This window comes from Macrotis lagotis, chromosome 1 (genome assembly GCF_037893015.1).
Source record: "Macrotis lagotis isolate mMagLag1 chromosome 1, bilby.v1.9.chrom.fasta, whole genome shotgun sequence".
Taxonomy (NCBI): domain Eukaryota; kingdom Metazoa; phylum Chordata; class Mammalia; order Peramelemorphia; family Peramelidae; genus Macrotis; species Macrotis lagotis.
Genome location: NC_133658.1, coordinates 100,713,493 through 100,728,555, shown reverse-complemented (window position 1 = coordinate 100,728,555; position 15,063 = coordinate 100,713,493). Strand labels below are relative to the sequence as shown.

General features: G+C 34.6%; 1 protein-coding gene across 2 annotated transcripts in view; it reads right to left on the bottom strand.

The window, feature by feature from the left end:
- PPP1R21 (protein phosphatase 1 regulatory subunit 21) overlaps window positions 1–15,063 on the bottom strand; it is a 90,699-nt gene that overhangs the window by 16,399 nt on the left and 59,237 nt on the right. For both annotated transcript variants that reach the window (XM_074205534.1, XM_074205544.1), the window contains 6 exons: window positions 12,814–12,941; window positions 10,093–10,245; window positions 8,957–9,049; window positions 7,039–7,287; window positions 3,611–3,643; window positions 1,189–1,305 (listed from right to left, as the gene is read on the bottom strand). In XM_074205534.1, coding sequence (XP_074061635.1) covers window positions 1,189–1,305; window positions 3,611–3,643; window positions 7,039–7,287; window positions 8,957–9,049; window positions 10,093–10,245; window positions 12,814–12,941 — 773 coding nt within the window. The remainder of the gene's footprint in view (window positions 1–1,188; window positions 1,306–3,610; window positions 3,644–7,038; window positions 7,288–8,956; window positions 9,050–10,092; window positions 10,246–12,813; window positions 12,942–15,063) is intronic.

Sequence of the window (15,063 nt, the reverse complement as noted above, 5' to 3'; positions counted from 1 at the left end):
TGCCCCAACTCTATCCTCCCCAGCCCCTTCCCATGTGCCTTTTATAAATTCTATTCACCCATTAAAATGTAAGCTTCTTGAAGGTATTGACTATCTCCCCCCTCCCAATTTATTTGTATTCCAAGAAGTCAGCTCACAATAATGGGTGCTTATCTTTGTGTGGCAATTCATTGAAGTCTCCTGGACACCACTAGGCATCTTAGTTTGGCAACAAGTGCTTCAAGGGAAGAGGGAAGGCATGAGAGAAGCCCACTGTAGTCTGGATGCCACACTGGTTTTCTCACATCTTCCAAGCCCTCCAACAATGGCAAAGTTTCCATAGAGTGAAATGGGTAATAGAGGACTGTCATCTTTGGAAAGAAATGAGATAGGCAAGGAAGGACTTCAAGACTATCCACAATGCTATGCATTTTACTTTTCCTTCTAATTTGTTTGTGTGTGTATGTGTGTGTGTGTGTTTGTGTGTGTGGGAGAGAGAGAGAGAGAGAGAGAGAGAGAGGTGTGTAATTTTATTCTTGTTAAAAAAAAAGGAAGAGTAATTGTTTTAAAATATTTTTAAGGACTAGATTTTTTTCTATTTCCCTAAGTTACTATATCAAATGTCCATAATTTCACATTATCTACAGATATTTCTAGTTATTGTTTATTACTTTAATGATAGCTTATTTGAAAAATGTTTTGATTTTGCTTAGAAAACAGCCTATAGGGGCAGCTAGGTGGCACAGTAGATAGAGTACTGGCCCTGCAATCAGGAGGACCTGAGTTCAAATCCAACCTCAGAGACTTAAGTTACCTAGCTGTGTGACCTTGTGCAAGTCATTTAACCCCATTGCCTTGCAAAAAAACCCAGCCTATATAAGTGTCACATAAAAATCATTACTAGCCTTTCCATTGTTATACATCTTTAGACTTTTTAATGCTGAGTTATTCAAACCAAAGTATCAAAATGGTCATAGAAAGAGTTGAGAATACCTCAGTCCCTATACTACAAAAACACAGATAATCGCTAAGTTAGTTGTTTGGTGTATAAGATAGGTAGTATGAACTAGGACCAAATAATTGTGGGACATACAACTTTGACTTTACTATCCTGGTTATTAGCAGTGACTATTTGCATAAGAATCAATAAAATCCTTAGATTTTTAGAAAGAAAATAACAAAAGATCCATTCAATCACTTCCAACTCACCTCAGCATGAAAATGCACTGATTTGCTATCAGCCAACTGAAGTTGGGAAGTAAGCTCCACTATCCTTGTCATATAATGATTTTTTATTAAATCTTCACGGGATTCAACATCTGGAACCTGGGGAAAAAGTAACATTCCTGAGATTGCTCAGCATTAGTAAAGAAGGTAATTGCATAGCAATAGCAAAAGAGGAAAGACATTCTATGTTCAGTGAAAGGAGCAAATATCCCCTCTCTCCCTATCTCAAATCTGCAATTGAACTTAATGCTCAGTAGAGAATCATAGTTTTCCTACCCCTTAAAGAAACTTCAGCAATCCAACCAGAAAAGGAGAATAGACAAGCTAAACAAGTTCAAACTGTCCAGTGTCCATTAGCCTGCTTGCTTGTCTTGAAATATTAGAGTTATCAGAAATTCAATTTTTCAACAGGCTTTTACCTGCTTCTAAGGAAGCTTACCAGAGAAAAATGTAAATAATCCTATTTCATTAACCTTTATAAACATTACTGTTTTCAATTTGGAGAAACTTAGTATGCTACAGGATAATTAAATAGTAAACTCAAATTCCAAAATTTGATTACTTATCTAACAAGCCACATTTTGGCAATTTTTATTATAAGGCATTCATTAACAGAAAAATTAGCATAAAGTCTAGCCATGGTTCACACAATGCTGAAAAAAGCTAAACATTTCAGACATAACCTTGAACAAAGAAAAGATAAATCATGCCGAAAGCACATATCAGGATTAATTTACTTTATGTCATCATCAAATATTTATCACATGTTCACTGAATACATGACACTGTGCAAATGAGTCCAATTTTTACAAGATGAAAACTAATAACCCTTGTACAACAATTCCAACAGGGATTTGTGTGGAAAGAGTTCATTATACAAGGTCAGGCTGTGAAAAGTGAAGAAAAAGGTACCACAATTCTATACTTTATAAGTGGAAAAGAGAGAAGAGTGCCATGAATAAACCTTCTTTCAGAAAAATAAAAGCACAAAAAGTAGCAAAGAATTTTAGGTCTACCTCAAGTTCAACTCTAATCCAATTAAATCCTTATTTAACATTCTTTATATCCACCTTTTGTTTAAATAACCTTAGCAACAGAAAATTCACTACGTTCAAAGACGTCAATGAAATCACTGGACAATTCTGTTAGATGCTGTACATTATATGGAGCATGGAATCATGGAGACTAAAAAATATAAACAGCAAGGGCTATACTATTCTGAACTGCTAAGATGCCTGATAAATGTTCCTCAGGTACACTGCCACATCTGATACACCCTGGGAGAGTTAAAATGGGACCCTGGGAACCATGTTTCAGATCCCTGGAGAGTTTTCCCAGGCTATAAAAGGGCAGCAAGGAAAATAAGAAACAAAGTTCAAGGTAGGGGCACAGTGCTTCTCACTAGATGGGATGCAGAAGGTAGGGAAGGGAAACATGCTATACTTTAAATTTGAAAATGTTCCTAACTGATATAACCTCTCTTGGTCTCAATTTCTTCATCTATAAAATGAGTTCAATGACCACTTAATGGGTTCTAAAATTACATGGTCCTACTACTTACAATACTCTCACATTTCATAAATTCATCCCACTGGAGAGAAATCTCCTGCAGCTTTTCTCAAAATCTCAGAAGAGATAAATTGTTCAAACCTTAAAAGCTTTTCATATCTAATAGGATATTTCTCCATTTAGTAATCAGGAATTTCATGTCTACAGCATTATTTATTAGAAATGCTGATAAGATATAATCTCTTTGGTTTGCTTAAAAAGTTAAGAGGTTGATCAAAGTACATCCACAATAGCCTGGTTACTGCATTAAGACTTTGCCAACATGAAATATAATCAGTTCACTATTCACCTGATAACAAGGCTGGTTGTTAAATGAATGGTAATTTCTGAGGATACATTAAAATTAAAAATTCAAATGCTTAGATTTATTTGACCAGGTCACCTTGGTTTAGAGTTTTGTATAATCTTCGAAAAAGATACTAAGTATGTTGTTCATCGATGCCCTGAAAGGGTTTGCTGATTTTTCATTGTGAATTTAAAATATCATGCACTAGAAAGAAGATATGAACAAGACAACTAATGAATGTAGCTACTTATGTCACATGTTGAGTTTGTGAGTTTATGAAAGTTTAGTTGCACCTTCTAAATTGCTAATTCAAATAATTTAACAAGGTATTGCAAATGGAGTTATAATTTGTCACTGACAGTTAAAATTGAATTGGAAAGGGGACAACATATGGATCATCACTAAAAAAAGAAAACTGATTTCACATTTATAAGACTTCAGGAAAATGAAATGGGATAAAGATTGATAATTTCAAGGAATTGATTTACACACAAATGTGCTGCCAGGTATTAACTGAGAAATATGGAAGAGTTGTCAACCACACAGTACCTCACTGTCTGATGTCACCACCAACATTCCAATCTAGAATACAAGAGAAAAGAATCATTGAGAATAAGCCACATTTTTTTCTCTAAGCATTAATTACACAATTTTCAAATTCAGCCTGTATTAGGAGTTTATTATTAAACTGAAAGATCAGAATAAGACTTTTCTTGGATTCCTTTTCAGTACTGAGGATGTTTTGCCTAGAAGCAATTACATACATTGACTATTACTGTCATAGTCAATAGGGAATAAACAATTACTTTTAATTGTACAGTCTACAAGAAATGTTCTGTTTAGAATTTTTCAAGGGAAATTAAATTTCACTAGATTACTGAATTTATAAGGAAGAAAAAAAGGCAAGTTCTGTTTCGTGGCCCCCAATTTCTATTATTTTTATATGTCTAATGTATCTAAAAAAAGAAATGATAGGAATGTGTGTAGTTCTTTGACAATCATCATGGAGTAAAGAACAGGGAACCAAAAACATCAAGATAAGCTTCAAATAAAGATCAGAAGAAAAAAACATCAATCAAGAAAATAAAAAAAATTAACAGCTAGGTAGTTTTAAGTGTCTGAGGACAAATCTGAACTCAGGCCAGGTATTCCATCCACTGTGCCACTTAGATGCTGCTAGCTTTAAATCTATTCATGTCTCTTAACTTTTAGATTTCAAAAGAAGATAGCTACAATTACTGAATTAAGATCATTCTTCATAATGGAAGTATGTATTTTGAGTACATTGATTTATTAGTTCAAGAAATTTCTTATTTTTAAGGTTTTTGCAAGGTAATGGGGTTAAGTGGCTTGCCCAAGGCCACACGGCTAGGTAATTATTAAGTGTCTGAGACCGGATTTGAACCCAGGTACTCCTGACTCCAGGGCCCGTGCTTTATCCACTGTTCCACCTAGCCACCCCAAGAAATTTCTATAAATTAAATTTCAATGGGCTCCCTGTTAACAAGAGCTAATAAGTAACTTTTTGAAAATTCCCAAACAGTAGAATATATCATGAATAAGTTCATTCTTTTTACTAATAAATATTAAGATTACAAAATTGACAACAGTGCCTGTTAAGTATTTAGAGAAACTTAATTTTCCATTCACTGAGATAGTAGCTTCAATTAATTTTCCCTTTCAGTTAGAAAATACTAATTTAGTCATATAATTTAAGATACATATTTAAATAGGGTTGGCATGGGCAAGTGAAACAATAATCTGTTTCTCTTTTTGCCCTTCCCAAGTCTTGTTAGCATTTCCTCCTTCATCTTCCATATGGCTGTGTTTTTCAAAAACTCTTAAGTACATTACAGCACTTCAAAGGAATGGACATGATCATTTTTAAATCTATTTTAATTCTAATCTAATTTCAAAATAATTGAGTAAAATAAGAATTTGTAGGTATCTATGAATGCTCTTTATGAAATCTTATCTTTTGACTACCACTAATTATAAAAAATTATGCTGCATTTTCAAAAAACCTTGGATTTTTACTAAGAGAAACAATTTAAAAGATTTCTTTAAGATCCTATGGGATAGGGGGCAGCTAGGTGGCACAGGGGGGCATCTAGGTGGTGCAGTGGATAGAGCACGGGCCCTGGAGTCAGGAGTACCTGAGTTCAAATCAGGCCTCAGACACTTAATAATTACCTAGCTGTGTGGCTTTGTGCAAGCTACTTAACCCCAATTTGCCTTGCAAAAAACCTTAAAAAAAAAAGATCCTATGGGATAGGGAGTTGGGAGGAATGGATGGAGGGAATTACAATCAGCAACAGCAAGTGTGTCAAAATATGGAAGCAACTTTTCTGATGGACTTATGATAAAGAAAGTGATCTACCTGAGACAGAGCTGATGGTATGGGAACACAGTATATTTTTTTCTCTTTCTCTTGAGGTTTTTTATTTTTGTGAGGGGAGGAAGATTATGTTTACTCTTACAACAAGACTATTTTAGCAATGTGTAAATAAATAAAAATGCAAATTAAAAAATTACTTGTTATAAGGGATAGCTCTCTTGAGTAGGGGAAAGAAGAGAGAATAAAGAACACAAAAAAAAGGAAAAAAAGAATCTAAGTACCTTGAGGATAGGACAAGTGTATGTTATAACCCAGTGAAACTTCCCTCAGGGTTTTGATAACAAGGATTACACAGCATTGTGCTGACTGATCCCACATATGGGAAGCATACTTAATTATCTCTCTGATAGGATAAAACTGAATAATTATACAAATAGGGCTTGAAATGCTTTACTTCAATTACCTAGGTACTCCCAAAATATTGTGAACTCAGCTATCTAGACAATAGATAGTGGGTCGGGGGATGAGACTGTGTTAGGGACAAGGATTAAAAGAGGGCTTGCACACCTCCATACTTTGTACTTCTCCTAGAGCTGTAATTCATGTTATGGAGGTTGTGCTCTCTTCTCAAAGAGTAAATAAACTCATTTTTATTCTCTGGGGGAGGGGGGAGATCCTATGAGATAGGTAATGAAATTTCACCTCCCTCCCTCAATCTTTTCCAATTTTTTTTTTTTTTTTTTTGGAAAGGCAAATGGGTTAAGTGGCTTGCCCAAGGCCACAGCTAGGTAATTATTAAGTGTCTGAGGCTGGATTTGAACTCAGATACTCCTGACTCCAGGGCCAGTGCTCTTATCCACTGCACCACCTAGCCATTCCTCCAATTTCTCTTAATTTGTACAGATACTATGAGCCCCCTTCCAGTAACATTAAAATGGAGCACTGTCAAGTAGAAAGATATGGTAGTCAAATGTAAGACCAGTTTCAAATATATATCATTTGTAAAATCTTACAGAGAATGACACTGGAAGTCTATGAGCATTATCATCTAATAAAACAGCAAGAAGCTTAAGAGTCACCCAAAAGGAAAGAAATGATGAAGAAAAGATCATAACCAAAAAAGACTCATGTACCTAAAGTGGAATTAGGCATATTACAAAGATGGGAAAAGAGGAAAAGAGGGCTGAGTCAAATATATGGTAAGAACTCTAAGATTGCCTTCCCACCTCAGTCCTGTAGAAGACTTATGGACAGGTACAGAAAAGAATATTTACAGCCTGCTATATAAATGATAGCATGTATACACTGAAACAGAATTATACAGATCTGGAAACTAAAGCTGAGAGGAGTTAAGTGACTTAGCCCTGGCCACACAGCTAGTGATCATCAGGGGCAGGATTCAGGTTATGATCTGCCTGGTTCTCATCCTGTCCTCTGTCCACTACATCATGATGATGACTCTCTCTATTGACAATATTACCCTTTGAACAGCATTCTGACTAGCAGGCTGCATTTTGCAGGAAAAATGGAGTTGTATGTGTTTTTTATGTTCATTCTGGAAAGACAGTTAAGACTTTTACCATCGATGATGAGGAGAACAAGAGAACACCAAGAGCCAATACAGAACAAGAAGTCTTACCAGACTGGTACTCTGAAGTGGTTCTTGCCAAGCCTTGTCAGCTGATTCTTCCTGATCTTGTGCAGTGGCATTCACCAAAACAGAATTTTCCTGAGTGCTTTGTGCCAGCTGGGTCCCGCTTGCATTTTTCACCTTATCTGCCATTCTCTGGTTTTCCTTCTCTAATTTGATTTTGGCTAGCTGGGCTTCCAGCATCCAATGTTCTTTCTCCTGTTCCAGCTTGGCAATCTTTTCTAAACTCAGTTGGACCTTAAAAATTGAAAGATAATTACTGATTTGAATCTTAAATGACAATACTGAAAGTTATAGAGACTTTATATGAGCAAATCAAAGTTACTTTCAAAGGGCACAAATGTGTTTTAAAAAATGCTCACTGACTAGACAAACCATAGACAGAATATAATTGTTTTCTATTCAACTTTTTCCATTTATTTTTAAACCAGTCACAATCCTTAAAAAGTCAGTTCTAACTAAGTCTGCTTTGTCACATGAAATATAAAAGTCTAAAATATTAAAATATTGAGCAAAATCTTGCCTTTTTAGCTATGCTCCCAAAAATTCAAAAGAAAACATAGCAACTGCCTTTCTCGATGCACTAAAATGCTAGTTTCCCCAGAACCCTAAAGGATCTGGGAAAAAAAACAATTTCTGAGTTTTCCTCTTAAGTGCATAATTTTGAATGGGGAACAAAAACTAAACAGTATATTCAGGAATAACTTCGAAGAATTCTATACTGTTCTTTGGGTCTAAAAATTAATTCTGAAAATTAATTAAGTTAGACAAGAACAACAATAAAGGAAATTACAATTTGGATACTCTTGAGAAAAATAACGGATTCCTAAACAGTAAGTTGTCCCATGTCATACATTTTATTATTCATTGGTAACAATCTGACAGATATCACAAAACAAAAGAATTTGTGAACTCTTATTATATTGCTTTGGAACAATAACAGTAATTTTAACTAAAAATATAAGTGACCAATTAAAGATAACCAAATAGTTTTCTACTGACTTAAGATATGAAAATGATTCAACATGTTGTCTCACTGCTTGAAAGTCATCTAGTTTTACTGCCTGCATAAAGGATCAACAATCAGGGTCAAGATGTGCTAATATTATTTAAATAATGTCTTTAAGGTCATCATTTGAATCAAGATAATATTTAATATATTAAGCAATGTTTCATACCTATGACATTTTTTAAAATGCAACATAAAGTGAAGAAATCAACAAATATGGTCCATTTAAGTATAGCAGTAAACATTTCATTCCAGAAACATGAATATTATTTTTCATTTTCCTCTTTGAAAATGAAAACTACAGGGGGCGGCTAGGTGGCACAGTGGATAAAGCACCAGCCTTGGAGTCAGGAGTACCTAGGTTCAAATCTGGTCTCAGACACTTAATAATTACCTAGCTGTGTGGCCTTGGGCAAGTCGCTTAACCCCATTTGCCTTGCAAACCCCCCCCCCAAAAAAAAAGCTTATGAAAATGAAAACTACACTCAAAAACAGAATCATGAAGGAATGTAACAATATAGAATAAGCAGTTATATGAAAATGTATTTTTTACTTGACTTCCTTCACGCAAATTAAACAATAATAGCTAACATTTATATAATACCTACTTATGCAGGAACTGTGCTAAAATCTTTATAATTACTTTCCTCACAAAATCCCTCAGAAGTAGGTAGGATTTTACAGATGAGGAAACTAATGACACAGCTAACATATCAAGTACGAATTGAGCACGGGTCTTCATGACTGCAGGCTAGGCACTCTATCCCCACTGCACCACTGAGCTGTCCCTATATGTTCATAGCATTAAATATGCAAGTCTGTATGATCTTTAAAAAGCCATTGCATAAAGTAACAATTTTCATTTTCCTATCACCAATGTTATCTGAGGCTCCATACCTGTTGTGCAAGACCTTCTCTGCTTTCTGTAGAGCTCAAAAGGATGCGACGGTTGGCCAAAGCTTCTTCATAAGGCACCGACTCCAAACAGGGCTGGAACAAAGTCATCACAACAAGTAAAGGCAGGGGGAGAAGTTGAGAAGTGTTTTTATTCTATTCTCTCTCATTCTACATGTACAAACCTGAGTACTAACTTACATATTTTCAGGTTCACCCATTTTAGGGTTGAGAGCAAGGCCAGTATCTGTCAGGCACTTCTTGAAAGTTAAAATGGTTAATTTATTCTTTCAGATTTTGTTGGGGTGGCTAGATTGCACAGTAGATAGAACACCAGCCCTGGAGTCAGGAGTACCTGAGTTCAAATCTGCCCTCAGACACTTAATAATTACCTAGCTGTGTGGCCTTGGGCAAGCCACTTAACCCCATTTGCTTTGCAAAAACCTAAAAAATAAAAAAATAAAAAATTTGTCTAGGGCAGCTAGGTGGCACAGTGGATAGAGCACCGGCCCTGGAGTCAGAAGGACCTGAGTTCAAATCCAGCTTCAGACATTTAATAACAGCCCAGCTGTATGACCTTGGGCAAGTCACTAAAACCCATTGTCTTAAATAAAAATAAATAAATAAGATTTGTCCAGCTGAATTATGCCCCTGTTCTGATCTACTAACAAAAAGAAATATGCTGAAACAAAATAATATGGGCCAAAAGGATCTTCATGAAACACTGTGGAAATATTACTTCCTTCTTTCCCATGATTTTTGAAAAGGCACTGGACCTGGAGACTTGGGATCTGGATTAGAATCTCAGGACTATACTTTTCTAGCTCTGTGATTTTTAGGCAAGTAAATCAGCCCAGCCTTCTTCTGGACTTTAGGGGTATGGTGAAAGGAGGACTAACACTGGAGTCGGAGGACCTGGGTTTAAAATCCTGCCTCTCATGCAAACTCCTATGTGACTGTAGGCAAGTCACAAAACCTCCTTGAGCCTCAGTTTTCCTCATTCAAAAATAAGAGGGTTCAACCAGACAGACCTTTTCAGTCCTAGATTGATAATAGAAGGAACTCTAATACAACTCTAGGCCATCACGGAGGTCCCTTCTGCCTGTGTCATATTTTGCATCCAAGTGCTCTTCTCTAACCTTCTTCAAAGACTTCATGTATGCAGCAGATTTTTGCTTGTACTGTAGCATACATTCTGCTGAGAGAGGACTGATGAATCCACTTGCTGTCTTAGGTCCATAGCTCAGTGAAGCAATGAAGTAGTCTACATTACTGCTGAAGAAAGATGCAATCTAAATAAAGGATGACAAGAAGATAGATGTTGTTTTCAAAGAATATGTCCAACAAGCAGGAACACCTTTCAAAGAAAAGCTTAAAAGCTAGTGGGAATGAAAATTAAATTTCATTACCCTTCACCAAGCGTCAAATGCATCGATTTAAGGTGAATACCCAGGCAGTGATTGATCAAAGAATAGGGTAAATGTCCTAAATTCTGCAAAAAGACATATCACATTGTTGGTCATTTCTATTCTTCATAAAGTAATAGAATTCTGCTTTATCCAATGAGTGCCTTTCATGGTTTTACTTTCTTAACTTCAACCATTGCCTTAAGACTCTTAGTTTCTTAACTTCAACCATTTATATTTTAACTTTTTTTTAAAAATCACCTTACAAAGAAAGGCATCAAAGATATCCTGAAAGTAATCTGTACTTTGAAAATTACATATGGTTCAATTTAAGAATGACAAGCACAAGGTACAATTTGTAAGAATATACATATCATCAGCTAGATATCAAGCTGTCATCAGTCAACATATGGGAACTTACTTTATTGCTTTCAGTCAAAGTCCACTGCAAAATTCCCACAGTGGAAAAAAAAGTGCCATATGTTCTCTAAAATAAAGATTCAAATTCTCAAACACAGCAAAACTTTAGTGATTTAAGTATACAGACATTTAACATTTCGAAGCTAATAGCATTTAATAGAAAATCATTAACTATGCTATCTACTGTTCAGGCAGCCAATGCAAAGTCAGAATCTAAATGTTGGATAAACACTGATTTTAGACAGCAAGTAAATCCTCTTTCCTATAAATAGTTTTAAGTGAATTCTAGATACAATTAACTTCAATGATTCATATGAAGTGTTGTTCAGGGAAATAAGCAAAACCTTTGAAAGTATAACTAAGGAGGAAGCTCACCCTGAAGTAAATGAAAAAATCAACAATTGTTCTGGAGATGAGGAAACTATGCTTTGTCAGGGCTGGGAACTGTAGAATGTTTTCATTTAATTATTTTTATTACAAAGAAGGGTTGAATCTAGAGGTCTAAAGGGTTTTTTCCCTCCCTTTTTTCAGAGGGGTGTTTTGGTTTGATTTTCTTTTTCAAATAAGATCTTTGAACAAATTCTTTGTTGAGTCCAAAGGGGTTTTTGATTCTTTTCTAGAAATATTTGTGATATAAAGATCAAAGACATTAATGAAATGAATTTAATGAAATGAAATTAAAAACAAGACAAAAAATTACTTGCAAGAAATTATGGTATTAAAAAAAGAGAGGTGGAGGTCTATGGATACAGAGTTTTACATATAAAGTTAGATGAGTTGTTCCTTTTAATTGTTTGTTGCTTTTTTCCAAGGCAAACCTGGATCACAGGAGATGAGTAATTAAAAAATAAAAGGCATCTATATATCTTTAGCAAGCAAAAAAAAAAAAAAAGAAACATATACTACAGCCTAGATATGTTGAATAAAATAAGAAGGAACCCTACGTAGTTACTGCCTTCAATCATGATCATAAGCATTATTTGGACCATACTGCTAGGACAGATTACTAGAGTTGAGAAAATGTAGTCAGGTTTATAATATTATTTCAAGAAATTTTTTCTAACTTAGCATGTTCTACCTGTCAGACAGCATTTTGTTCAGAAATCCAGTCACAGAAAATTAGTGGCCATCTATCTGTGAAGTAACCTATGAGTTTGCTGAAATAGAGTAAGGCTGAAACAATCTCTGTAATAACCAAGCTATATGGCCCTTACAAATTCATAACTTAACAACCATTTTGATAAATAGATCAGAGTAAACTTTATTTTTTTTAACTATTTCATAAAAGCAACAGCATCCCCAATCACAAGAACTAAATTCTAATTCTGTCCAGATCAGAACTAGGATTCTAAGGGGGCAAATAAAAAAAAAATTAAGATGCAACTGGACAGACTATATCAGTTAATACTTTTATTAATAACTAATATTTATTGAGCAAATTTACTGAACTAGACAGTTTCTTATCCCCAAAGTTCTTTTATCAATAAAAATTGGTCCATATAATTACTGAGTTAAAGCTGGAATGAATATTAAAAGGTCATCTAGTTCAAACCCCTTATTTAACAGAAAAATCACCTGAGAACAGACAGGTTAAGTGGTAGTTGCCAATATAATAATATTCATGGTCATAGTAGAAGTAATAATTATAATAGCTAGTATTTTAATGTATGCAGCCTTTTAAGCTTTGCAAAGCATTTTGACATATTATGTCACTGGATCCTCACAAGAATTCTATGAGTTGGGAACTATTATTAATACAACTTTATAGATAAGAAAACTGATTCAAGGAATGGTTAAGGGATTTGACCAAGATCACACAGCTTGTAATTGTCGGTGGCATGATTCCTAGAGATCCTCCTGTTTCTGCTGTGCCACCGAGATGTCAGAATTACTATTCTAAATCTAGGTGATAGGAAAACCAAGATTTGACCCATAGTCCTCTACATCTCAATTCCAGTGCTCTTTCCATAGTACTGTGCTTTTTTTTTAAGAACTGAGCTTTTATAGTAATAAGAATAAAATGGGAAAAATTACCTTTCCTGCTCCATTTGTTAATGCCACTACCGAAGAGAGAATGCAGTCATTAGTTGTTATAAGCTTCTGAGTAGCTGTTGGAAGTTCATGTTCTATAGTAGCTTTCTGACTATAGTGCTTGGAAATATCTAAAAGAACAACCAAATAAAAACTCACATTACTTCACATGACCTCCACTTATTATGTTTATATGCATATAATTATCATAGACAACAGCTTTTAATTCCTAGGATGTGACATTCATTGTTTTATATTTACTCTTACAAATGACAAAGGAGGTAAAGGAAATAGTAACATGGATCATATACAGATATCCCTTGTAAATTAGTTTCATAATTATAATTTTAATCTTCATAAATTTCTTAATTTGTCACTAAAAACTCAAAGGAATACCACTAAAGGAAACTAACATATCGGAAGACTTGCCCAGAGGCAATCTACTAGAATGTGTGGTTTCCTTCCAGGCTTATGATGGCCCTGAACTCCCAAAACTGGCCAATGAGTTCTCCAGGATAAAAACAGATTTATCAGCATCTAATGAGCATTTAGACATCAACTAAATAAACAATAGTATTGGTTGCAACAAAAAAGTCAGCAAAATCACTTTCCTAGAGTCTCTGTTGGATCTTAGTCAGGTGGTCACTACACACTTCCAAGAAGGAATTAGCCATTTCAATCTTTAGCTTTAAATGCTGTTGTCTAAGGACTTTATAACAATTGGTTCTTGTATTATTAAATGAAATGTTGGAAAAAGAGGTTCATATGTTACCATGAGTAGAAAAGTATAAAAAACCCACTTTCTATATAATAACAGCAGATGGTGCAAAGTTACCAGACTAAGTATAAGAAGCCCTGCTTCAAATTCCACTTCCATCATTACAAGGTATAAGTCAACTAATCTCTTTCAACTTCAGTTTCCACAACTGTAGAATGCAGGTAAGCGTATGTATATAACTTGTTTCAGAGGGCTGATGTGAAAAATTCTTTACTATTTACTGAAATTCTAAATATCTTTAAGAACACATCTAACTTTCATGAAATTCCTAACCTAACTGGCAAATAAGTACATATACTAAAAGGTTGCCATAATTTTTACTACAAATAATAAGGCTACCAAATTATCACTACCATTAGTTTCAATTATTTACCCCCAATCAAGTCCAGATGTCAATTATTTAGCTCATTTCTTGACAACTTTAATATCAGAAAAAGAATATTATGCAATTCAGGTATAAACTTTTTCCTTATTTCATGTTTAGTCATTTACTTATTTGTTATCTCCTAAAAAAAACTTTACATTAGCAGTTTCACATAATATTTAAATTGTAAAATATCACATGCTAAAGATCAAATATCACATGCTAAAGATTAAATCTTTAACTTTTTTTTTTTTGCAAGGCAATGGGGTTAAGTGGCTTGCCCAAAACCACACAGCTTAAGTGTCTGAGGCCAGATTTGAACTGACTCCAGGGCCGGTGCTCTATCTACTGCACCACCTAGCTGCCCCCAAGCCTTTAACTTTTTGCTACAACTAGGACACATAGTATTTCAAATTTTGCTTTCACCCCAAAACTCTTCCTGCTAAATCTTAGTAAAGGCATTTAATCAAAGTAAAACAGGTAGCGGTGAGATTTGAGATAATATTAAATGGTTTATTTACAAAATTTTTTCTTTCCTTTGGAGGAACATAAAGTACACTCTAAACTTTCATCAAATCCTCATATTTGGTTGTGTAATTTTCATATTATGGTTGGTAATAGATCAAATTATGTTAACATCTTTTAAGCATGGGAAAAAATGTAAATATTTAGGTAACTTCCCCAAAACTTTTCCTCTCTCCTCTGACTCTCAATCTCTGTCCTTCTCTCTTATTATATTAGCGTTCAAATTCTGCTAGCAGCACAACCTAGTTCAAATCAAAATTTGGAATAACACACCTCTTCAGAATTTGGAAGACCCTATACCAGTGCCAGGGAGAGAGTTCCCAGAACTGGAGATGTCATGACATGAGGTCCCTACAAGGAGAGTAACAGAACAAATAGCAATTACCTGCATCTTATGATCCTAACTTTTCAGTATAAGATGGGGGATGAGGGTGGATATTCTAATCATATCCTAAATTTTTTAAAGTGAGCATAAAGTAGTAACTGACTACTAAGTAGATCAGAATAGTCATCTTGAACTTATTTCCATGAGGCCATGGTATATACCCAATCTACCCAGAAATAATAATTTACAAAATTACCCTTT